The sequence below is a fragment of the Convolutriloba macropyga genome, chromosome 13 (genome assembly GCF_964194025.1).
Source record: "Convolutriloba macropyga chromosome 13, txConMacr16.3, whole genome shotgun sequence".
In the NCBI taxonomy this organism is placed as follows: Eukaryota; Metazoa; Xenacoelomorpha; order Acoela; family Convolutidae; genus Convolutriloba; species Convolutriloba macropyga.
The window spans coordinates 34063647-34091076 of NC_134480.1; the positions used below are offsets into that span (position 1 = coordinate 34063647).

Genomic DNA, 27430 nt, shown 5'->3' on the forward strand with positions numbered 1-27430 from the left:
CGTGTGCCTTTTAAGTTCGCCCCATATCTGGTAGGATGAAATGATCCAGGTTGGGCATATCGTTGTCTACTGAACTCTAAAAAAGAGCAAAAATAAATACAGGTAAAAAAAAACAGATCTTTTTTTGCGAATTATTTATTTTAATTTTTATTCTTTTTCCTTCTATGTTAATTTTGCTGGTTTACTGAATTACTACTGGTAAAGTTTGATAATTCTGTTACCTATAAAAAGGTTGTTTTCTATTTTATCCTTTTTCTTCTCTAATTGCGCTATAATTTATTCATACTATTTTTGAACAGAAGTGAAATAGCGCTTCCTTTAAGCAAGGGGCAGTCATAAATGCTCAGCATCATCTGGAGGTTTTTGATTGGTCATTTTCTGTTCTGGGAATTGAATTCATTATAGACGGAAAAAGAATAATTTGAATGGCAGAAATAATTATGATAAAAGTGATTATAAGTGTGACAAAAGATCTCAGTATCATTTTGGGTTAGATTGTACCATTTTGTTCTCGAGATAAACATTCTCATTTTATATTTGGGATAAAAGTTACGACAATCACTTTTCTTTCGGATTTTTGATATAGTACTTCCCACTGCTAAGGTAGATAAACCATCAGCTTTTTGGCAAGAAAAAATGTATAAACTTCTAGACAATGATACTCTATTTTTGTAGGGGACAAAAAGAGATTTTGGTTCAAATTTAGCAGAAACTTCAGTTGTTTTACGTATTTGTTTAGCTTTAATAATTTCTACAGTTTGCAAACCAAAATTCAAGAACAAAAAAGCGGCAAAGAGAGTGAGAAAAAGATAAATAGACCGTTCTTATTGCACAGTTAATATAAGGTCTATCCTCATTTTGGAAGCTGTCTTGTGAAACAATAAGTATTTAAAAAAAACCCATTAAAATTTTTCATCACTATTTTTGGATCGTGTTAACCTTTGAGACGCAATGTTAGGCCCAAAAAATGGGCTATATATATATATATATATATATATATATATATATATATATATAAATATATATATATATATATATATATATATATATATATAATAAACTATGTATATATATATATATATATATATATATATATACATATATATATATATATATATATATATATATACATATATATATATATATATATATATTTATAAAGATCTATATATATGCAAATATATATATATGTATATATATATATATATATATATATATATATATATATATATATATATATACATACATACATCTAACTAAAGTAAATTAACATTCTTATCTGCACAAGATGGCTCTTTTATATTTTCTTCTAGTTATTGAACTATCAAATTGTAATTTTCGAAACGTTATTGGAATTCTATTCTAGCATTCTTTCTGAATTTGTAATGCTTAAAATTACTGCTTTCACTGATGTAGTCATGTAACTAATTTTGATCTTTTTAATGAACGTTATAGATCATAGTCAAATCTAGCTCACTGTCATTCACTTTTAATTAGTTGCAAAACTAAAAACTGCAATCTCTTTGTTTTAGTTAATTTCTAATTGTCAAAACTAGTTCCCATGTGGGCCTCATAGTACAAAAATTATTTACAGGGACTTGCCGAAAGAAGTGTTAATATAAGTCCTTTTGAATCCGTCTGTTACATGATTTTTTGCTTTTTCCAGGGTTACATCACGTCTGTCGTCATGAAATATATAAAAGGAATGATGAGCAGTAGAATAAACTATATTTTTTTGAATTACAAATAATGTCGATTGTAAAAAGTTTTAAAAGTAAATAGATTTCGTTGCTATTTAAAAGTGTTTGCTAATTTTAAAACAGTTGCCACTAAATCAAAATCAGTTTTTTAATGCTTTAAAAAATAATGTTGGTCATATTTTTGTATCGTTTTTATTGGAGCTGAGCGCAATTCTTTTGTTAAACAATTCTTTTTTTTTCACCTGTGCAACCTGTTGATCCACTATTAAGATCGTTTCTTTTTAAGCTACAAGGTAGGGAAATGATATAATGATTAGTTACCGTTCCGTTTTCTAAGTTCACTAGCAAGTTATAGTCTGGCAATTACGCTTTTTAAGTATAGTGATGTATTCAATTTGTTGCTGTGCTTTTGTTACTATTGTTGTTACCAAAGTCTCCTTTATCTATAACTGTTTGTTTCTTTACCAATTACTTGATATGAATTTGGCGCTGGTATATTGCTCAGCAGTTAAGTTGATATCTGAATTAATTGTGGCTTGTGTCATGGATACTCCGCTATCCAGGAAGATTTCACAGTACTACTTCAGGTTTTGGTGTGCTGCATTACAAACTGTAGCTTCTGCAGTCGCTTCGTTTCTCCAGTCGGTTCTATATCACACGAAGCTATTTTATTTAGAGCAAGCGTTTTCCTGGAAACAAAACGTTCTGCGTTCGCTTGTGTTAATGTACTGCTAAAGTCAAAGTCTGTACTCACCCCGTCTACTGAAAGTAAAGAAGAAATCATTAAGGGAATGATAATAGGTACTCTTTGATTCAAAGGATAGAAAAAGGCTGGAAGTGCGAAAAATTAATGACATTTATTTGTTCACACCAATAAAAAACTTACCAACTTCAGTTATCTCATCCAATACTTCTGAATTGGACTGCGGATCATTTGAATTCTGACAATTTTACACCCATCTAGTTGCCATTTCTTCAACATTCATCTTTGAAAGTAATAGTTGTTTCTATTAGAGTATTTTTTTTTCAATAACGTCAGTGAAGCTGCCGATGCTAAATTGAAAAAAATGTTCAAAGACCAGTTTGACAACAAGGAATATATATGAAATACTTTTAACAATGAAGAATTTTGTTGAGAAATCAGCATTTTGAAATGTGGCGTGAATAACGTTTTTATCTGTAGCAGGAAGGAAAAAAGAAACCATTTTTTTCTAACTTGCCGTTTATTCTAATAATCAAATGTCTGTCGATTCAAGAGTATGATTTTTGTATTTTTGTTTTTCTATGAGTACTTCAGAAAATGATTTGTTTTATCTCCTTTTCAGAAATATTTTAGAAAAAATGCAGTTTTTAATTTGTGTTTCTGTTTTGTTGGGGGTTTTATATTTGAAATCGCTTTCTGTGTTTTTATTAGATCTTTCTTTATTGAAAACAAGTTTACAAGTTTTCACATTCTGACTTCTTAGCTTAAGCAATTGCGGGCTGTGTAAAACTTACTTGTGAGTTGCGTTGGAAAGCAAATTGATTTATATCACGTTATAACGGTAGGGGAGAAAAAGGTGTCTGAGGATAACTTAGAAGTCCTCATGGATAAGGAATGGACATATCAGTACTCCTGAAGAATTTGTTGGGCGATGGAGCTTGTTGTGGTGAAAGTTGTTCTAAGGCCTGACGGATCAAATCCTGAGTAAGCTGCGGGTTGTATTTACTCTTTTTGTTACTATTAAATCTGCTATTTGTCCTCTGCGGTGGCGGTTCTACATTTTTAAATACTAAATGGCCAATGCAATTATTTCATCTTTTTTACTGGTTGAGCAGTATTAAACTTAATATTATATTGTCTATTGTAGTTATCAAAGATTTGTTCGGTTTCAGCATATAATTTATTGTATTCTGCAATAAATGGTTCTGTATCCCTTTTTTTCGCAAAACAATCTAGGATATAGTTTTATGTTTCTATTCTGTTCAGTCTCGACATCTTGTTTGTCATATGTTGTTTTAGCAATGTGTTTTGTAACTTTAGTACTGAAGTGAATTTGATTGCCTTGTCTACAACGATTCAGTACTTCTTGTGCTTGCGCAGATTTACCATGACTTGATACATCCTCAGGCTAACCTTTTTCAACAGCGGGTTTCACCCTAGAAAAATATTTTTTTTTCGTTTCGCCTCGTTGTCCATTGTATATCTACTTCTAATCCATGTTTATAACGATAACGACCATCAGTAAATCTATCCTAGATTATAACAACGGACGGTAAATTTGTTACGAAACACACCTTTTATATTACTCAAGACTTAAGTCGCATCAATAGATCTAAAAATGTCTAATGCAGTGTCAGTCAGAAACTCTATTTTCGTCAGCATTATTAGGAACCGCTCTTCAGGAAAACGTTGCTTGCTCATCAACTACGTTTCAAAAACCGAGTGCATTTTGATTTGGGTCGATCACCAATTATGAAATTAGAGATTCCAATTATTCCAAAATATGATGTTTGAGATACATTGCTTACTGAAATTTGAGCATCAGCCTATTTTGAATGAACTGCTTGGATTTTGTCAAATATATTCTGTGTCTTTTTAAATTTTCTTGCCTGACTTTTTGGAGGAATGGAAACCAACTTAGATGGTCTAACATTTACGTTTCCTTGATGTAATTTTTTAAATAGGGTTATCTTAGAAGCTTCTCTATTTCTTTTTTTCCAATATTTTTCTTCAACAAAGTGAAGAAACTTTCCATTTTTTTAAAAAAGAAAGGACCTCAGTTTTTGAGACAAATGTTCGCATTTTCTAATGGTTAAAAGTTCCCATTTTTGTTAGTTCTTGATGTTTTTTTTATACATAGGTTTATTATTTGATTATTTTAAACGTGCAGTTTAATAATTAAACTACTGGGGAATATAAGAGGAGCTCATTAACAACAATTTTTCATTTTCAATTTTTTTGCAGTGCTTTGCAACAAAGTGTAAAACAATTGTTGAGCAACGTCATCGTGCATTTGATTTTTAAAATACCTTAATCTGGTTAAGGAATGTTTAGAGTTATAATTTAGGTACTTTTTGAATGCAGCTTGATTACTGGGTTGCCTTTAAGATTTACGGCCATATTGGCAAAATTTCTAATCTAACCATACTTGAAACTTTGTTGCAGTTTTTACTAAAAATCTAGCACCGCGATAAACATCAAAGATATCGCGGCAGTTTTTGCGACTAATGTAAAATCGTGGGTTACAAAAAGTAGTAGTTAAAATAGATCCTTTCACAAAAAAGGGCAGTAGTTTGTATTTCGTATTGGAAGTCTGATAGCGTTTTAAGTGAATCAAAATTTTGTAAAACTCTTGCCTGAAATTCTTGATTTTCATTCCCAATCAGTCAAAGCATGAAAAACCACAAGGACTTTTCTTGATTTTGGGCAATCTTTAATTTTGTTAAGCCCTTCATTTCTGTTAGTTTTTTCCAGAGACAACATTCAATTTGAGAATACAAAACATTGCACGTTCATGAACCCCATTGTGGCTTTAATGAGTTCTGAGGCCTTTGTTAAATTATAAACTTGTCTACAAATCTTTCCTTAGAGCCCTCAACGACCTTGCCAAGACTCATATGTTGTAAGGTTCTTTGAAGAATCTGGCATTCTTGGACTCGTCTTGCAAGAATCGTGCAGACATTGATCTGTGCAGTTAATAAAATTATTTCTTATTATTAATTGAGCAGTATTAAACTTAATATTATAGTTACTATTTTAATTATGAAGGATCTGTTACGGTTCGGCGTATACTTTAGTGCATTCTGCAATAAATAGGTTTGTTTCCATCTGCTTCGGAATACTTCGAGAACATGTTTTTCGTGTTCACTCTATTCTGTTCAGCCTTGACATCTTGTATTTCATATGCTGTCTTAGTGATATGTTTTGTAAGTGTATGACTGCAAAGGTTTTTGATCTCCGTGTCTATATTGATTTAGTACTTCCTGTGCTTGCGCAGAATTACCTAGATTTGTTAAACCTTGTGGCTAACCTATATCGACAGCGTGTTTCACTCGACAAATGTTTTTGTTTTGTTTTGCCATGTTTTTTTGTATCTCTGTTTCTTATCTATGTTTAAAACAACCGTCGGTGAATCTAACCTTAGTTTATAACAATGGTAGTTAAGTTTGTCACGGAACACGCCTTTTATAAATTTCAAGACTTAGGTCGCATCAATAGAGTTAAACTATTCTAATGCAGTCTCAGTCAGACCCTCTTTTTAATGTCAGCATTACTAGGAACCGATATTCAGGAAAATTTTACTTTCAGGACAACTAAGTCTCAATAATCGAGTGCATTTTGATTTGGATCAATTCCTAAATATGATGTTTGAGATACATTGCTGACTGAAATTGGGGCGTCAGCCTATTTTGAATGAAGCGCTTGGATCTTGCCAAATGTATTCTTAGTCTAGTTTATTTTTTTGCTTAATTTCTTGGAAAAACCTGAGAAAACTTTACATTGTCTACTATAATTTATGAGTTCTCGGTGTAATTTTTTGGTTTTAGATAAGAAGAGCTTAAAAACTTTTCTAAGTCTTTTTTTCAAGTCTTGTTCTTCAACATCTGACGACAGATATTTTAGCATAAGTTTTTTTTATCGACAATTGATGTAGTTTGATGAACAAATTGGAGGAAAGCGAGAAATAGAGATAAAACTATCAAGGACACCTTGTCTAAGTCAACACATAAGCATCGAGACCAGACAGAAATTCTTCTAAGTTTATCTCTCGCAAATGGTGGTTTTTCATTTGGAGATGTTCTTCGGAATAAAATTATTTTCACCTTTTTTGGCGTTGGTTGTCGCTGCAGTTGTTGTCTCACTGGTTGCACCAATTAAATAAAAGGGGATAATGATTTTCGTTAGGGGGAAGAAACCCTCCACTTTTTGTTTTTGGGATGAAACCTCCAATTTTTTCTTGAGACAAATGTGCCCATTTGCTAAGTTGGGACAAAAGGTCCCATTCTCGTTAATTTTTGATATTTGTTCCATTAAACAGATTCTTGAAAGAATTGACTATTTAAAACGTGCAGTTTAAAAAAGCTACTACTACGAAAGATAAAAAGAGATCATTACCAACGAGTTTTTCAATTTTTTTTGCAGGACTATAAAAAGTTGTGAAACAAAAGTCAATTTTTGGGGCCATGTTATAGCTCGTTTTTTTTTGAAAAATACCTTAATCTTGTTAAGGAACTATCAGTGTCAAAATTTTTTGCAATTTTCGAGTGCAGCTTTATAATGTGGGTTGCTTTTAAAGTTTACGGCAATATTGGCCAAATTTCCCACCTATCCATAAATGAAATTTTGCTGTAACTTTTCTAAATATTTGGGACATCAAAGTTTTCGCGGTTTTTGGGGATAATGTAAAATCGTGATTAAAATTGGGGATAATGTAAAATCGTGATTAAAATCGTGATTAAAATTTTTGAAGACTCTTGCGAGAGTTTTGTAAGGTTTTCATTCCAAATCATGAAAGGTCACCTGGACTTGTTTTGTTTTTCGGGCAATCATTAATTTTGTCTAAACCTCGTTTCTAGTAGTTGTTTTCCGAAAAAGCATTCAATTGGAGAATACAAAACCTTGCAATTTTATGAACCCCATTGTGACTTTTATGAGTTCTGAAGCCTGTATGAAAGTCATAAACTCGTCTACAAATCACTTCTAAGAGTCATATCTTAATAATCATATCTTGCAAAGTTTTTTGAAGAATCTTGCAACCGTTGACTCGTCTTGCAAGAATCGTGCAGTCTCTGAATCCGCTCATCACTAGGACTGCTGTTCGGCACAAGGTTCTCGTGGTTCGCATCCAAACTGTAATCTAATGTCAACTTAATCGCTTTCTTGCACCACGGAATAGGAAGGAAACAGTTCCATATCGGCTGGATTAGCCGATCATTATTGCTAGATATATTTCCATTTGTGATATAAATCAATGTTTCCTGTCCTGCAACAACCAATTTTTACGTTGAGCGATATTTTTCATTTAAATCCAACCCCTGTTTGGGGTGTAGGACAATAGGTAAAAACTTGATTAGGCGAAGCCAATTTTTCGAAGCTGAAGTTCTGAGAGCGGAGAACAGTAAAAAAAAATTATTGCTTTATCCTATAAAATTTAGAGCTATTGGTCTTATGAAAATTTGAGAAAAATAATGGCATAAATGCTGTGAGAGGCACACGCAAGCTTGAAAATGCCGAAAGTTCATGGAATTCATCTTCTGGCTATATGAACTTCTAGCGCTGCAGACTTTCGGCATTTTAAAACTCCCACGTGCGTATGCTTTAATTTCTTTCCTAAAATTGCAGCATCTCTGACGTAGCGACAAAAAATTGTTTTAGCAAATTATACGAAAAGCGTTGAGAATGGCTCAAGTTGATTTGAAAACCGAGCAAAATAAGGTTTTAATTTTCAACACGAACGCAGCTCAAAGCCTTCATCCCGTTTTACAAGAAATTTGAGTGCAAACAGCGAATTTTTGAAGTAGTTTTGCGCAGAATTTCGCTGACGCCTTGACACAGTGATAAAAATTGACCTCATTACGCATCATCTAATCGTAAATGTTAAAAACTTTTTGCTTCTTTAATAATCTCAAAGCAACAAATCGCGTCAGGTTTTTGAAGTTCTGTATGAAGTAACTCAAATTTGGGAACTAAACACGCAATGGAGCTCAATTTGAATTAAGACAATGATCAAAGTTCAATTTCATTAAAAGAAAATAATCCTTATTTCTTGATGCGAATTTGTTTGAAGTATGATGAAAATTTATGATTCATAAATGATTGTAATTTTATTTATTTTTAACTTGGTGACTATTGATTATGTTTGTATCGGTTTTCGTGCTATATTATCTGTTATCAATATATATTTATTCTTCAATTCTTTTTCGGTTATTTAGTTGATTTAAAAAGCTAAACGCTGGAAGCCCAGGAATTGATGATTAATTTGGGCCCACTGCGTTGATAGATTTTCATTCTTTCATTTATAGTTGAAGACCTTTAATTGTAACCTTATATTGCGGAAAGTTGCAAAATGTTTTGAGGGCTGAATTGGAGTAATGGTTGCAGAACTAAACTGACTAGATGCACTGTTTTTGCATAAAAGTAAAAAAAAACCCTGCTTTGGAAATACGGCTAGAAATATAGTTCATCAAAGTTAGTTGTCTAGCAAAATAGTATTACAGAGTTGTTTAGTACTACCAATGATCACTCTTATGAACAGAGAACTTGTTAGTTAGTTAATCGTTTTACTGATATGAAACCAGGCGCAAAATGAATTTTTAATAGTTTTAGCACTTTAATGTCTTTGATTTTCTCCACTTTTTTGCTTTTTATTCAATGATGAGACTCGTCGGGTAAAATCAGATGAACAAAAAGGGTCTTTAATAGCTGAAACAAGCGCAAAATGCATTTCAAAAAGGTTAAGCAATTCAGAATTTTTAAATTTGAAATTAAAAAAATTTTTTGTAATGATGAGGCTCACCTGGACCAAATGTTATCGATTTTTTATTGTAATTTTGTTCAGCCATGCTCGCCAAAATGCAAAAAAAAATTACAAGAATTTGAAAAAAATTGTGTGCCTCCAGTTGCAAACCCAGCAAGACACCTTACTACTAGCGTCTGAAAGCACATTGAAACGTTATTTACCTTTCATACATTCAGCTAAACAAAAATTCTGTAATTGAACACCGGAGAACTGAATATTGAATTGAACATTGAATACTGAGAGACAGAAATTTTTTTTCAAATCCTTTGCATTGTTTTGGCATGTTCGCGAGCATGATCGAACAAAAACACAATAAAAAATTGAGAAATTTCTTGACCCACCCCCCTCAATTTCTTGACCCCCTGACCCCCACTAGCACCCAAAGGCCCCCTTTGGTTGCCCAGTAAGCCTCATTGTTTTGGAAATATGTTGTTTTTGAAATTCTCGGGAATTTTCGTCGTAGTGAGGGCTGTTGAGAGGTAGCACTCATGTTTTGATGTTTTTCAGTGTTTCCCAAAACTCTTAAAAATGACTTGTCCCTCAATGATTGTGACGACAACTTCCAAACGAAATAATTAAACCTACAATTTCAACTCGCGTTAATTCTGACTTCGTATTGCAATTATAGTTCAAGTGTTTGTCAACGTGTTTCTTTAATTTATAAATCAATTATTAATATCTGAACTTTTCATTTTGAAAAACTAAAAAACTTTCTTGATTTTTTATTGAAGTTTTGTTCCACCAAGCTCGCCAAAATGCCAAACAAATACAAAGAAGTACAAAGAGTGCAAAAAGTGCCTACCGAAGAGTGCCTACCAAAGATTGCCTACCGTTGCAAATCCAGTAAAATTTAAATGCCCCCCGCTGCGTACCCAGTAAAGTAATTTACTACTAGCGTCTGAAAGTAGACTGAAACTTTATTTAACTTCCATACATTCAGCTAAACAAAAACTCTGTAAATAAATACCGCAGAATAGAAATTTGATTTTTTCGTTCTCGTGATTTCTACCACAAAGCAATCTATAAAAGCAAAAAATGGTAGCCGCAGCAGCTTGAGAGTGATAAATGGAGTCCTCGGAATTCAAATATTGTGTCATGACACTCCATCGAAATGAACCTAACAGAATTATAAATAGAAATTACAAATTTACCTAGCATAAATAGTATTTTCATACTAGATAAATTAGTTTTTTTTTCTATTAATAATTCTGTTAGGTTCCTTTTGATTGAGTGTCATGACACAATGTTTTAATTCCAAGAAAACGTTTTATCTTTCTCAACCTGCTGTGGCTACCATTGATTGCCTTAATAGGTTGATCTCTGGTAGATATCACAACAATCAAAAGTCAAAACTCAGTTCTCCGGTGTTTAATTACAGAATTTTTGTTTAGCTGAATGTATGGACGATAATTAAAGTTGCAAAATGCTTTCAGACGCTAGTAGTGACGTGCGTTACTGGGTATAAAGCGGGGGCAATTAAATTTTAATGGTTTTGCAACGGGAAGCAGATAATTTTCTGCAAATTTCTTATAATTTTTGTGGCTATTTGGTGAGCATGGTGGAACAAAATTACAATAAAAACCATCGAAAATTTTATGACCCCCTCTCAATGCAAAAAACAAATTCCCAATTGTATCCCCTCATTGCAACAATTACCACCCAAAGGCCCTTTTTGGTTGCCCAGTACGCCTCATTTTTTTGGTAATTTTATTGTTTTTGGCATTTTTGGGAATGTTCGACGTTGTGAGGGCTGTTGAGAGGTAGCATTGATGGGTGGTTTTCAGAGGTCCAGAAAACTGGTGAAGACGACTGGTTCTTTGATGATTCAGACGACAACTTCCAAAAGAATAAATTAAACCTACAATTTCACACAGTGTCAAATTTGATTTCTTACTGCAGTTCTAGTTGAAGTGTTTCTCACTGTGTTTCCTAAACTAATTAATCAAAAATTACGATCTGAATTTTTCAATTTTAGAAAATAATAAGTTCGTTGAAAAAGCAAGTTCAAAAACTATTGGTACTCCAATCCAAGGAAGTTTAGAAATTGAAAATTGAGGACGGATGTCTATTCTATTCAAATTGCCTTTGTTTTTTAGAATAATTCAGTGGATAAAAACAGTACTGGTGGCTTTTAATTTTACACATCTACTGCTCTTAATCAGGAGAAAGGCTTTTAACAAGCTCATTGCTCCAATTCTAAAGGAATTTGTCAAGGGATTAAACTTTTTTTGCTCAATTGCCAAAATGATAATCGAAAAATATGATTTAGTGCCTCTCTATTCCGAGTGATATTCTTGAGTCTTCATTATATGTAAATTTAAAACTGATTATGAAAATGTGATCTATGCCAGATTTTCAATCAGACTATTTAATTCCTTAATCAACCAATCTGTTTAAACAAGATCTCAGATGGCGTGAAAAGTTCGTCATTGTTCACTCCATAATCGATAATGAGATGTATCAACCCAACTGAAAAAAATATAATAAGATATTGTTCATCGGAAATTTTGTTTTTGATTACTGCAAAACTTTATTATTGTCTAATTCGTTCCAAATTTCCTACTACATAAGTTAACTTAGCTCAGCATGTCTTCGCTGAGCAGACAGTTTTGCTTCTGAGTGGCTTCACTATTTGACTTTTGGAAGGAATGCAACTGGTTATTAATCTGAGAAACTAGTCTGCTTGGGGGTGTGCACGCCAGTCTCTTCTGTCCCAACGATTGTTCTTTTAAAATGACCTCCTTTTGTACGATTTAGCATTTTATGTTAAGTCACACACTAACTGGTATCTTACTAACTGGAGTCTGAACTACGTGCTACAAGAAAACAATACAAAAAAACATCGAAGTAAGTTACACTAGAAAACTGCTCCGTTATGAGATAAGCAAACTGATTGAGAACCAACTAATAATAATTAAATCTAGATTCATGTTCTTGTAGAAATTCTTCATCAATGCCATGCAACGAAGCTTATAGTGTATACCTGCTAAATGCAAATTTCGTACCATCGATACGAGACATCATAACATCGTTATGAGACTTCAGAAAAAAAGTAGAAAATAATGCTGTCATATTAAGAAGGAATTAACAAAAAACCTAAGATCTTTAGCAGAGCGTCAGGGAACAGTTAACTCTCTAGTTGATTACAGCAATACTCTGAAATTTTTCTTTGACAAAACAATTTTCGTTTTTTCCAAATTAGTTGTTGACTGACATCACTCAACGCCACAATTAATCTCAAATAAGTCTTGCACAATTTAGCTTGGAACGAGCCGTGTTTATACTGCTAATCTATGTTTGATTATGATCACTGATTCTGAGTTTCACAAAAAATAGGATTTTCCATTGGAAACATACTTGCTTGGAGAATGTGTATTGAAAGTTGTTGATAACTTTGATACCATTAGCTCCTAATTTGGGCTTTCAAGTCTTTTATTCCGTGGGCAAGATTTTGAGGGCAGATAGATCTCTAATTGAATATATATAAGAATCAGTTCTTCCATTTTCAATTTTCGTCAGCAGTTAAAATTTGTTGTCTATTTCTATCCTTTAAACTTAGGATTCGTTTTTTGGATGGAAATAGTTCATAACCAGCATTAACTTTGATCGTTCCTGGAAAAAGTTCGAAATAAAATTTCCCTTCCTCCATTTTTGTTTGATCATTTCAATTTTAAGAAATTCAAAATTTAAGTTTGTTGGGATACCATGCGCAAAACGAAACAATTGGAATTGTATTTCGAAACTCAAATGAATATTATATTCTAATTGTTGTTTTTCTTGTCTGGTATTTTACTTGCGTTCTCCGAAAGTACAGCGATTTCACCATAGCTTTTAATTGATTAATATCAGTCGCTAATTTAATAGAAAATTTTTCCCACTCCAGTCAAGCAAAAGCTAGAATTACGAAAATTTTCTAGCCATCTTCAGGTATTTGTTTGGTGAGGTAATGACATATGCCTTGGCCATTACCATATTTTGATATAGAAATCGATATCTAGAGACACGAGAAGCAATAAAAATGAACACTAATAATTGAAGGGTAAGTCAGTTCATTTGGAAATGAAAACAACAGTATTCTTAACCAACGCGAATCACTTTATTTAACTTTTCCAGCGATAAAACGTCAAAACATCAGATTATACATCTGTACGTTTTGTAAAATTTGAACCGGACAAGAAACTAGGCGCTCATCTTTTATGCACTATCGCAAACTTCTCCCAATCGATAATATCTTCCTTGCTTGCCTTCCAATTTCAAAAAAGGGAGAGATAGTTTCCTTTCAGAGGCGCCTGCTTCCCCTTTTTAGACTTATTGAAAAGGTACTCTCAATTTTTCCCTGCCTCCTGTACAACGGAAACTAAACAGAACAAAAAAAAACTGAAGCTTATACGCCGTTTTCCTCAACGGTATGGGTGGAATACGTGCTAATTAACCACATTTTGGGGGGAAAATTACCAATCACATCGTATGCAGAGATAAAACGTGCAAAATAGGAGTACTTACTTCCTGTTATTTTTCCACGTTATAGCGTTCGTGAACACAATATGCAGTGCAAATTCACCTTTTCAACCGTTTTCTTAAACTATATCGCACGTCTAATACGGTAATCAATTTGTTTGAGCAGATTCAAAATTAAACAAATAAACAAATGTGACTTATTATTTTTTTTGGACTAATTACGCTTTTGTTTGGGGGTAATTTGTGAATGCGTGGAGATACAATTATCTGTTCCATTGTTTGAATTCGATTTATATTCTTCGTCAATTTAAAGAAATATTATTTATTTCCTTTATTTGTTTGTTGAGGTTTGGGAAATTATAGCGCACAAAACGACAATTACAACACAAAATTTTGACGGCTTTTGAATGGTTTGTTTGATTCGGAAAAAAATGATGTTTTATCTAGTACCAAACTACTGTTGTAAATTGAAGTGTATTTCTGAATTTAGAATTGATCAATCGAAAATGCGTCACAAAAATGGCAAAATAAAGGTAACAGGTTAAAATTGTTGAACATAAAATTTCTACATCCCTTTTTAGCAAGTAAGTATTTTGTTCATTTCTTTTCCTTTATTTCGCTAAGAGTTATCAAATTGCTTTTTCCCAACAGTTATTCAAAATTCTGCCTTCTTGTTTTTCGTTTTATGTATGTTTACGTTTTCTAAATGGAGGCAAAAATTCAAAAAAAACTGCTTAATTAGCAAGAAACGTTTTGTTAATGAGCTTTCCCCAAAATTTTTTAGCTGCAGTTGATTACATATTCTGTTATTTCCATAATTATTTTCTTCTATTCCGCTAACCATAAAATCAAAGACAATTTATGCAAATTGAATGTAGCGAAATATTAGTGTTAGAGTTGTCTCTAGATGAACTAAATCGCACTTTTTGCACGTTATGGAGCGGGGCAAAAAATTAAAGGAAATAGACGAGAATTCGAGCAGCGATAAAATCGACAGATCGAACGTTCGGCCAAGCGAGATTCAACCGTATGCAGTTGACAATTCGGGCAACCGGTGGTCGATCGAAGGCCCGATAGACCCCACAAGCTATTTCAACGACCCCACAAACGAGTTACGCCTGTATAAGTCAATACGAAACTTTGAAGATGCGGTTATGCAGTTAAATCGATCTGGATCGGATCGTCGGAAATTGTCGGATTTATATGATGACGTAACACAGGCGAACTTGGACACTGTTTCGTTTTCGGAATTTTCCGATGTTCGTTCAGATGATCGACGATCTGAGAAGTCGGCTAAATTGAATGTCTGCCGCTCACTTTCATTCACGTGTATGGAGCTGTCACCTTATGACCAATTTGAGAAAGAAACTGGAATGGATTTCCTGAAAACCATCGTGGAAAAGTCAAGTAAGTTGTTGACTTAAATTGCTTTCTATCGAATGAAACGATTAATTAATTGAAGCGATTAAAAATTTAAAAACGGTTTTGCTTTAAAACTGAACCTTGAAATATGATTATGGCGCGCAAAGAACCCATTAAAGTTGAAAACGTAAGTAGTACTGAGGTTAAAAATTTTAGCAAAATTTAAAAAAAATCTAATCTGAGGTTTGACCGATTGAATTGAAAACCAAGTATCCTGATCGATCTGAAATTTACAGGATATTATTTAAAAACCAACTAATTATGATCCAATAAAATAAAATGAAAATCATCAAAGTATGAACAAATTGAGACACCTTTGCATGTGGTTAAACACAATTGGGTTATTCAGAAAGTTTCATCTATACGTCAAGAATTATCCTGAGCAAGAGCGACCTGATTAAACAATTATTGTTCCGACCTTACTTGTGGGGGGAGGAACTATATACTCAAATGGGTTTTTTTTGTTTAGTCAATTTTGGCCGATCGATATATTCATCGTAGAGAATTATAAGTGGTATCATTAAAAAGCTCATCCAATTGGAAACTAAAAAGATTTTTTTGAATTTCGTTTTCTCCGAGGAGTTATCGAGGCTGGAAGTTTTGTGTGAACAACGAGATATTTCACATGATTTTGTTCACATTTAGTACAATTTTTCTTCAAATTAAGACCTTTTAATAAAAATATTAATTCAAAACTCATTTCACGCCACAAATTCAATCAATTTTGAGTTCCTAATAGACAAACGAAAGGCGATAAAAAAGACTAGTTCTGGTCTCATAGGAAAGTTTACTATCAAAAAAATTCAAATTCTATTTGAGAGCTCTTTTCCTAGAAATTTAATATTTTTCTTTGTTTTCTCAAGTGACCTAGATACTAGTCACTTTTCATATCGAGGTTCCGTTGATGACAACTTTAACTACTTTCTATTAAAGCCCAATGAACAAAAAGTTCGTTTTCAAGGAATCACTCGTGTTTTTTTTTGTTTCGACTGTGAGTTTTCGTAATTTTAAACAAAATTTTGATTTTCTATTTGAGGTTTTACTAAACTTGTGGAGTCCTATGGCTTAAGCTCGTTGACACAAAGAGCAATAGTTTCCAAAATGAGCTCTACGTGAAACTATAAAGAGCTTTGATTGGACAGCTAATGGCTGTTAAGACTTTAAAATCGCTATTTCGCGAATTTTTTTTTAACATTAACATATCATAAACTTGTTTTCTTGAATTGTAAGTCAGTCTCAATAATAACAGGACCCTCTTCCTTTCCACTGCAACCAAAATTAATGTGGCTAAAGTTGTTATCTAAAGGTGTTATCTTCTAACTATTTGTTATATGATTTCAATGCAACAAGATTGCAAAATTTTTCAAAAAATTTTTTGGATATTTTCGTAATATTGGATCCTCTTGAAATCTTATCACATTATCCTGATATTGATATCTCCCATTGGCTCAGTGAACATTTTGAATGGATCATGGATAACGTTTTCAGAGAAAGACTTATGGTTTAAATGGCTTCGGCACTTTCTTCTCGCACTTTTCTGCTAATTTTTTGGTTTTTGCCTGTATTTGTTGTTGTTTCCATAGTCATAAGACTCATTGTGATGTCTTATTGATAACCTATGTTTGATATGTTTGACAATTATTTTTGTCTTCCAATCAAGTCATAACTAAGCGTATTTATTGACTTCCGTTGAAAGCTATTGAATTTAATGGCTGTTGAGACTTTAAAAATGATTTTTTGAGAAATTTTTTTAACATCAACCGGTCTTAAGCATATTTTCGTGAACTATATGTCAGTCTGAGTAATCACCGGATCCGCTTCCGTTCTATTTGATCCATCTAGTTAGCCGTTTTATATTCCAGCTATTGGTGTCATGACTTCGATGCACGAGTTTTCATAATTTTGAGAAAAATTTTTAGATATATTTTTTGTAATTTTTGTTCCTTTTGGAATCTTGACCCATTATCATAGTATTGATAGTTGAATTTGCATAGAGAAGGATTTCAATGGATCATACATAAAGTTTTCACAGAAAAGCTTATGGTTTAAATGTCTGCGACAATTTCTTCTCACACTTTTCTACTTAATTTTTGGATTTTTGCCAGTTTTTGTTGTTGTTGTTTTCATAGTCAATGACTTATCGTGAAGTCTTATTGATGATTTGCGAATGACAAAAGTCTTTGTCGTTTCATCTAGGCGTAACCTGGCGTTTTGATTAGCTTCCTTTGAGAGCTATTGAATTTAATGGCGTTGTGAATACGGGTTTTCTCTAAAGTTTCGTGGTTTTAATATTTTTCATGTTTGTTGATTTATGTTGTTGGAGTCAAATTGTTAAGAGGAACAATCTCATTTTCGTTAAGAAATTAAATGAAACTAGAAAACTTTGGTTGTTTTAATAAAAAAGTTTATTTTTTAATGTCTTCGATATATCTCTCGCTCATTTTTTTTAATTTGTTGTTTTTGCCTGTTTTTTTATCATTCTTTAGGTAGCCACAAAATGCTGACCGGTCTCAAAAGTTTGTAATTGTCGATTGGATGAATGATTTTACCCGAAGCAGTCGGTTTATAGCGAATAGTCTTAAAGTTTAGGATACTAAACATTTTAAAGGCTTTTCAGGATTTTTCATTTCTTTCAGTTTGTTGTTCTTTTCGTCAACTTGCAACTTATTCTCATCCTTGAGAGTTCCCGTACAATTCCTTGTATTTTAAAAATTAAAATGTTTACTGATATCATCACGTTACTTATGTTTTGTTTTTTTGACAATATGCGTTTTTATAAAGTCAAGTGAGTGGTGTAATTGTGTTTCTTTTTCTCTTCCTTTAGCACAATCGCGTAATAACAGATCCCAAATTTTTTTTCAAATGTGGCCCCATTGAACTTATTTGTTCAATCAGCATCTTTTTAGTTGAATTAGTACACATAGAAAATGAAATAAAAGACGTAATATTCAGATAATAGCTAATGATTTTAATGGCTTCACTAATTTGTGTTTTCGCAATGTTTGTAATTTGTTTTTCGTACTTTTTGAGCTTTCCTACATCTTTAGTCCGTTCCTATGGCTTATTCTAACCAAAGACAGGACCTATTGGTTTCATTCTAATTTTTTAATGAATTTATCAAGAATTATTTTGCTAAAGGCTAATGATTTTTAATGATTTTGAAAACTTTTGAAATTATTTGCTTTAACAAATGTTGATTGATTTTTTTTCTTTCGCATCAATATTTCTTCTTTTTGTTGACTTGTTGCCGGGTCTCATTAAGATGAATCCCATCTGCTGTTTGAGTTTGAGAAACGAAAATCTGTGTCGTTAGGGTTTTGTCTGATTGTAATTTGACGTTGTTAGTAAGTGCTCTTTAGATATTGAGTTGTGTTTTTGTTTTTGCTTTTTTGTTGTTTTTTTCTCGTAGTCTTTTTAATGGCAGATCTCGTTGTAAAGATTTCGTCGTTTGACTATCTCTTTGTCAAAAATGTTGGTCAAAAGACATATAAGTCAAAAATGTAGATGAGCGCGAGTCGGAACATCATGTGCGAACGCACATTAACGAGCCACCTTGTTTAAAATTTAATCTCAATTAAACAATTCTGCATTTGATGCCTACTGATCAATCTTTAATGAGACCAATGTTCAGATTTTTTTGCAATCAAAGTATACCACTTACATGAGGTCAAACTCCCTTGTACGACTCAAGATTGTCTCGTTCTTTGAGAAATGTCTTTAAAAAAACTCAACATGAGCATACAGTTCGATTTGTATTATCAAATTACACAAAAACAATACAACATAATGCAAATTTTTAAATGATAGTCAAACTTTCCAGTGATATAATGTCAACAGCCGGCACTACTTAATTTATAATTAGTCTATTTGCTTTGATTTGTTTTTTTTAAAGTACCAGGGTAAAATGTCTAAACAGCATTGCCTGTCAGTTTTTGTGTTTTCGAAACAACTCTAATTTGCTAATAACTTGATTTGTGGATAACTAAAAAGAAAACTCGTCATTCGAGAGAAGCTGTGGATCCCTCTAGATGCTAGTCTGTCTCCATTGCGTTGATATCTTTTTTTAAGAAGAGTTTATGCGATACAACAACTCTGAATACTGGTCATATCAAACAGAAAAATAATCTTACAAAACGTAGTAGAGCTTAACAAATTCTATTTTTTTATTTTAGCCACTGTTATTGGCAAGACTAATTGAATTTATTCTTTTTTAGCTCGGATAGAAACGAAAAAATGAAATTGAAAACAAAAAGTTTCTTGAAATTATTCCAAAATTCCAACCAATTAAAAATCTTAATAATTTTTTTTTACTGGTAAGACAATGATTGTTTGTTCTGTTTCATTAACTTTTGAATAGCAGCTCAATCATAGTTTTATTTATAACGGATTTCGACAGATGAGCGTTTATTTTAAAATCGAAAATCGTGTGAGTTTCAACAAGAACGTGGTCAGGTTATTGTTACAGATTTTAGATTTCCTCATAACAAAGTTTTATGATGTTCAAACTTGCTTTGCTTTTTCAAAAACTTCGCTCTCAAAAAACAAAGCGTCTTTTTTGTTTAGTTTTAAGAGTAGTCATTAAAAAATCCTTGGCTCAATTGAGCGAACCAACAAGAAATTATAGGAAATTTTCCAAACTCGCATTATGCTCCGAAAAGTGACAAGAATCAGAAAGATTTTTGCTCATTAACAAAAAGTGAAGCTTTATTAAAACTAATGAAAACTAAACTGAAGCAGATACTTAATATCTGTAATAAAAATCAGGTTCTCTAATACAATGAAAACAATGCAAAAAGAAAAGTAAAACAATGGAAAATTGCAATTAGCATATAATTCCTTTGATAAGTGCACAAATATCTGCAGAAAAAGCCAAAGGTTCGGTCAAGACTTTACACTGAAATACAAGAGGTAAAAGACCACTGTTACACTGTATACAACGCTGCTTAGACAACCGACTCAAAACAAAGGAAGCGAAGAATTGTCAGCAAAATTTTGACAAAGTTCTAAACAACTGTGCTAACTGAAAAAATCATTTCGAAATAGTCTTCAAAAAAAGTAGACTACGTTTAATCCATTTTTGCTGTTGTACAAAAAACAGCAGGTAGATTGAACATACCAGAATAGCACTGCCTTAAAGAATCCTTTTTTATATTAGACTTTAAATGTAACATGTTTCCACGAAAACCATTCCGAGGACTGTATGCAAGGGTGTCTTCCAAATTCTTCGAACAAATTTTATTTCGTTTTCTCTTAAATAGCAAGATAGAGAATTCCAGTCATGTGAAATCTTTTCAACAAAAGACTTTTACAGTTTGGAGCTCTTGTATTTTTAGCCCCAAAACTCGAGTCCAGTTCTTTCGTTTTTGTTGATTTTCCAGGTTATAAGTTCACGTCAACTATTTTTGTCAAGTGTAAGCAATTGGTTGGTTTTTATCTTCCATGAGTAATTCAGTCGTTTCATTTTTGAAAAATATTGCATAGGTAAAACTTTATGTTTTAACTCTTGATAAATCAAACATTTTTCTAAAGAATCTAGTTTTCACTAACCCAATTTAGTTGTCCTTCAAGCGTTAGACGAACATTTTGGTTGATAGAAAGTGTTAGACTAAGTTTTTGGTTGATAGAAAGCGTTAGACTAAAATTTTGGTTGACAGACTAAGATTTTGGTTGATTCTATATTATGGTTAAAAATTTTATATCGTGGAAATCATTTTTTATTGGGACTTAATTTGTAAGGTAGAATGTGTATTTGATCAATTGCATAATTGTCACTAAATTCAATGTATTTTGTCCTATATTCCATTGATAACCGGTCCTTTAGTTGTAGTTACATTCGACAGCGCAAACAGTTTTGCTTTCGACAGTAATTTTGAGTGGGTGCATAATCGATTTTCATTTATTATCATCACTGCCGCACATTTTCATTTTGTAATTTGGGCGCGCATAGGGGAGGGAGTCATAATGGAAAAGCTACAAAAACTAGCAGCAGTCATAGCATCTATTTTAGTACCAGAAAAACGAGAAGACTTCAAACAGAAACAGGTGGAAAGCAATTCATCATTTGGAGAGTCAAGCGGGTACAGCTCATTCAGCGAATTCAAGTCCCTTCCGAGGTCAGAATCGGAGAGATCTAAAACCCAGGATTGTCACAACTCTCCGTCCTTTTTTCTACCTTGGGAGCCTTGTAACAAAATTGTCAGACGGCGGAGACTGTCACTGGTTCGGGAGCGGCGACCACGTTTATGCAAAATTGACCTCAACGTTTGTGCTGAATCGGAACCCAAAAGTTCTCGACCCAAGATTCTCGATGAAACTGGGCGTAAAAATTTATTGCATTCTGATACGCGAATCCAGATATTATCTGACCACGAAAATGAGACGTCATTGGAATCCAACAGTCGAATGTCCAGGAACAGCAAAGTCGGACCCGGTCCAGATGGATGTCAAGGATCCGATGCACGACCAACATCTCAAACATCGCGAGATCTCAATGATCTTACAGGGTATCAGAGCCAGGTGACAAGAGACCAGGAAATCGACGAAGGGATCTCAGAGGTCCCATTGTCCAATGATTCCAGGGTACCCAATGATGACGAGGTTTTTGTCTTTGACAGTGCCAGAACCGACATTTTGCCAAGGAGGACACTGGAACTGCCAAGCGAGGGGTATGGAGATTACGAGCAGAGGAAGGGTTCCGTTTTAACTCACGAAGAGTGCGATTTGTACTGGAGGAGGCATATAGAAGTCACAGTGGTTGTGGATAATGATCCGAACAATTTGGAAATGAGGGTAAGTCCGGTTTGAAAGGTGAAATGTTAGAAAAAAATTTTTTTGTTTCTTTTTAATAGCGGCTATTATTGAAGACATCGTGGTTTTTTAAATCAAGAAATGGATTGTATTGGTGCTCTGTCTTTTTTTTTAAATTTTTGTAAGATGTTTTTACACTTTTTTCATGACTTTGAGCTTTCAAAGCGGGATAAATCGGTAAAGCACTGCTGGATCAAGTTTCGTTAGAGGCGCTTAGCCGCATATAGTAGTCTTTCAAGTGTTTAGAGTGGTGAAGCTACTGGGAAGGCCGATTTTCAAGGTCAAAAAAATCATTTTTAGGAATTTTCGAGCCCAAAGTGTTACAGTTTTTGGCGTTCTTCGTCTTTTTTCGACTTTTTTGTTGAATTTAGGTTTGTTAAAGTTGATAATGGTATTGTGCGAGAAGTTATTACTTAATGACCGTTTTAAGAGCTCTATCTTTTGGTAATCGAAACATAAACACGCAAATTTATACTAATTTTTACAATTTTTTTCAAGTTTTTTGAAAATGTTTGTCAGTTTTTGAGTTTTCTCTAGCATAGGTTTTAAGGATTTTGAATTCAGCACTTTTCAGTTTTTTAAACATTTTGTCGTATTTCTCGTTTATGTACCTTTAGTGGCAAATAAATCTCGTTCAAGGCTTGTGCGTGAGTTAATGGGTATATTGATTTGTATCATGTTTGGCCTTCAGGGTAAAAGCTTCAAGAGACTTAGCAATGGTTATTTTTTTGTTTAGTTTGTTTTATTAGTTTAGTTTCTCAACCAACTTTTGAGATTTTGTTTTTTTTTCGCTGGGACTGTTCAATTGATCGGCAGGTCAGGTACATCAGTTCTCAGTTTTTCACTCAATTCTTTGTATTGTACTTCAGGACTTGTCCTGCTATGTTTTTTTAAAGATCTGTTCACAAATCTTCATGAGTTTTGAAGACAAATTGCAGTAGCGATTTTGGCCTGGCCGAAACAGGATTCGGAGCAAAAACGCGAGTGGTTTTGCGTCGTGTAGAGTGAGAAAACGACGTTTGAACAAATTTTTTTTTCTCGCTAGTAATTTTTTGTTTACATGCAGCAATTTCACTTTGAATTTTATTGTTTTTGGACAGGATTTTTTTGTGGTTTTCCCAATCCACTGGTTAATCATTCTAGATCTAGTTTTTTTTAAACCAAATTTCTTTTTCCCGCTAGTGTTTTGTTTGTTCACATGCCGCATTTTTACTTTGATTTTCTGTTTGTTTCTAAATTTTTTATATCTGATTTTTTTGGAAATGAAACGGTTTTCCCAATTCACTCATAGTTTCCTCTAGTTCTAGTTTTTTGTATAGAAAATGAAAACTCTTTGAATTGTACATCGGGATTTGTCCTGCTATGTTTTTTAAGATCTTTTCACATATTTTCATGAAGTCAAATTGGAGTTGTGATTTTGATCACGCCGAAACAAGATGTGGAGCAAAAAAACGAGTGGTTTTGAGGCGTGAAGTTTTTTTGCTCTAATTTCAAAGTAGAGTGAGAAAACGGTGTTTGGACCAGAGTTCGCTTTCTCGCTAGTAGTTTTTTGGTTCGCATGCGGGATTTCAATATTGATTTTCAGTTTTTTGATCTAATTTATTTTGAAATTGGCTTTTTCAATTCACTCATAGCCAGTTTCAGTTCTAATTTTAGCTTAAGCAATAAAAATTAGTTGAATTGTGTGTCAGGACTTCTCCTGCTATGCTTTTTTTAATTCCTCGTCTCCATCGATGATTCTTGCGACCATTGAGTTTTTCAATTTCAGTGATTTCTGCTGCTTTGCAGTTAGTTTTTGTGTGCGTGACGTCATTTGTTCTGCTTTTAGTTCAACTGCTTGATTACCTCACTAAAAATGACTTCTAAACTCACTAAGGAACTTTCAATTCTATGAACCTTTACTAGTTAAAGATAAGTAGTGTGCATCTAATTATCGCCAAACGTATATGCCCTAATTCTTTAGTATTAGAGTCTTAAGTTCTGGATTTTGAATATTAACTTTGAAAACGCTCTTTTAGAGCTTTTTGTATATAGAGCGTACGTGTCTCACAAAAAATTACAGTCCAAATCTACCCCAGAAATTCTAGTGGTCTATTAAAGGACTTTTGGTCGATCTGTCTGTCTAATTTCTGTAGTTGTTTCAATTCCATGAAAGACCATAAACGTGTATCGAGACTATTCTCCTGTAGTCCGTTGGCTATTTTCATGGTTTTCTACAGACACTTGATTCACTTTCTCTCGAGACGTGAAGTTTCATGACTGGAGTCGTGAACAATTGTAGATTCAAAATAGCTGAAGAATGTTTTCGGTAATGCCATCTTTAATCAAAATACTCATTTCTTAGTCGGTTGCTATTGAAATATCGAACAATCACGGCTACACAAAAGTTAAACGTTTAATTGCATAATAAATTCTTTCTTATATCCTTGTCTATTAAATTTTCATGAACACATTGTTATCGGCCAAAGATTGTTTACATGTGTTTTTTAAACGTTTAAAGAATTTGAAAAAAGTTCTTTGAAAAAAATCTATAACTAGTTACAGAAGAATGTGACTGACACTTCCCACCGTCTTTTGACGCCCCATGTGGAAAGTGCTTAAATTTTGCGTAAGTATTTTCCATATGGCAATTAAATAGCCTAGAACGGAAAATTTGTCCAAAGAAATGTGATTAGTAGTTACGTTCGGTGGAAGGGACATTGCACAAAACTTTAATCCTATTTGAAGTGACCCAAAGTGAAGCGTATTGTACCAGCAGAAATTACTGAGACATTTTATCAACATTGATGGGGGATTATAGTATTAAAACGAGGGATTATAGTGCAATTAAGAGAAATATAATTACGGCAATGTTGCGGAAAGCGCGTCTGCATTTTGCGGCGGAAAGTGGATACCAGTTTTCAACTTCCACTGACTGAAATTTCTTTGTAGGGCACCGCCTTTTCATCCTCAAATTTGTAAGTACGTTTCGCACGTACATGTATTAAGATAGTAAAAGTTAAATTTGATAATAAAAGTGAGTAAATGTACTAAAAATTTGGTATGGTTGAGGCTCAAAATATTATAAGCAGATTTAATCATGCTCTCGAAAAAAATGTGGTTTTCTTTTGCAATTTGTCAATTAAATTATTTACAATATTTCTCTTCTATGCTATAACTGCTCTATTGTAGGACTTCAACAACAACGGTGCAGGAAATGGTCCAGATGACAACCCTGGTAAAAAGGGCAATTCTGGAAGGGAAGGGGACGCAAACTCCCTCTCGGATTCAGATTCCACCGAGGTGTGTCATCGGCTGTGTTGCAAGTCATGTCAGATCCTGGGCTATGTGTCCCTGGCTGTCGCAATTCTTGCCGCTGTTTCTTGCTACCTCCTTCTCAAAGACTAAGCTAGTTGCTAATATAAAACTGTCAAGAAATCGTCCTTCGACCGAAATGAAAAAGGCAGTGTTTACCATTTTAGCCCCTTCCCATGAAATTAGAGTCCCCATTAGGGTATATTTACGGTCATTGGGGGGGGGGGGGGTGGAGGTATATTACTACTAAGGTGTGGAGCAAGTGAAAGTGCTGCCGTGGCATTGTAAAAATTCGCGTATAGATTTTTTCTCACTCATCAAGGGACTAAAATTGCTAAGGATGTAAGTCGAATGGCTCTCCGTAAATGGACAAAGACAAAGCGTGCACTTCACTTTTGTTTTAAAATTGCGACAGGAGTTTTTGAAATTGCTGAAATGCAATAAAATTTGGATGACGTAGACAGTAGGTTGTATGGTTTATTTTTATACACTAAGCAGTGAGATTGTTAGATTCCATTTTTCTCGTTCATTGAAAACAAACTAGGAAGACTAAATTCGCTCTATGCGCTTGATAACTCGTGCAATTACAAGCGTCTGCCGGTGCCGAATATTAGAAAAAAATTCATAAACTTCTCAGGTTGACCACCATACACCGATCTTAGATACCATATCCGAGACCATAGAATTTTACGGCCCATCCAAGATCATAAAACTTTTTTTCGTGGAACCTCATTTTTTTTTACTCAAAGACGCTTTTCGCAACATCCTATGAGGGCTTTTGACGAAAAAAAGTTTCAAAAAAATTAAGTTCTGAATGAACTGATTATTGTTTTCATTTTGTCAGTTTTTTGCGTAAAACGTAATGGATTGAAAAGCCTTTATTTGGTTGCAGTGTTTTACATTTTTGCTGAATCTTAGAAACCATATCCAAGATCATATATGGCGTCATAAATATCACATCAAAGACCAAAATGATTTCTTAGATACCATATCCAAGATCATACAGCTTAAAATTTGTTTTAATGGGTTGAAAAGCCTTCATTTGGTTGCAGTGTTTACCATTTTTGCTGAATCTTAGAAACCATATCCAAGATCATATATGGCGTCTTAAGTTCCATATCTAAGACAATAATGGCTTCCTGGATACCATATCCAGGGCCACAAAGTGTTCCATCGGTGGGAAAGCTATCGAAAAGGTGCTGCTCTTCCTAAACTGACAATTCATGTAAAATCTTGAAAATCATACCAGAGATCATTTATGGCTTCTTAGAAACCATAGCAAGATTATGCAAGAAATTTTGCTTAGACTTGGATGGAACCATATATGGTCTTTGATATGGTATCTAAGAAGGGTCATCCCGGGTTTTGAAGTGGGTTTCTACTTTTGAACTGTACATTTATAAACAGTTTTACCTTGAGTTGTTTGGCATTGTGTAAATTGTAATGTAACTTTACGTTAAGTAGTTAATCCTTTGAGTCGGTCAGTAACTTTGGAAAAGTAGGTCAACTTGGGCACGGGACACGTTTGTAGTGTTCAGTACCAGCGGCTCAGGAAGACACAGCTTGCAATGATATCTTAGAAAAATCAGACTCATCACGTGTCAGACCTAAACAGACCATAGAGATTCTACAAAAATTTTATTTACAATTTATGGAATGTCATTACACTTTTCAATTCGTAATGAGGAGAAAAAGGAAACATAAAAACATCAAAGCAAGCTTACTCTACAATTCAATTTTTTTCTCAACAAAATTTACATAAAAGACAAAAATAATTGAGAGAAATTGAGCCCAAAAAATTAATTTCTGCTAACACTCTTTTTTACAAATACATCTTGAGGATGCGGCGACCCAAGAACAGGTCTCAAGTTTACTTGTGTTGCCATATGTGCGCATATGACAGACACGTATGGTCCAGGTCGAACCAAGGGGTCTTGCTCACGGAAGGAAGGACTTGGTGTTATGTTGACCGCAGGCGAAGCTCTTATTCCAGTGAAATAGGAAAAAGTTGCTGAAAGTTTACTCACTCTTTGGTCTTCGTAAACAGAGGAATGAAGGAGAATTGAGAAACTCATCTATGACCCATAAAGACCGCTCGATCACGTGTAGATCATCAGCTTACGTTCTTCACATTTGCAGCGCTCAAATGACAGACAAAGGACTCCACGTTAAGTTTGGCATTCGGGTCATCACTAATCTTCTAAAAATAGTGAGAGCGTTTATTTCAACGACCTACAGATTTGAGAA

The 27430-nt window shown here is 33.5% G+C and overlaps 2 protein-coding genes across 2 annotated transcripts in view; both read left to right on the plus strand.

Annotated features, from left to right (window-relative positions):
* LOC142351437 (uncharacterized) overlaps positions 1-27430 on the plus strand; it is a 376474-nt gene that overhangs the window by 295102 nt on the left and 53942 nt on the right. The window lies entirely within an intron of this gene.
* LOC142351540 (uncharacterized) lies at positions 13759-25565 on the plus strand. The gene is made up of 3 exons (XM_075403615.1): positions 13759-15067; positions 21090-21871; positions 25061-25565. Exons 1-3 carry the CDS (start codon positions 14596-14598, stop codon positions 25274-25276), a joined length of 1470 nt encoding a protein of 489 aa, XP_075259730.1. The 5' UTR covers positions 13759-14595; the 3' UTR covers positions 25277-25565.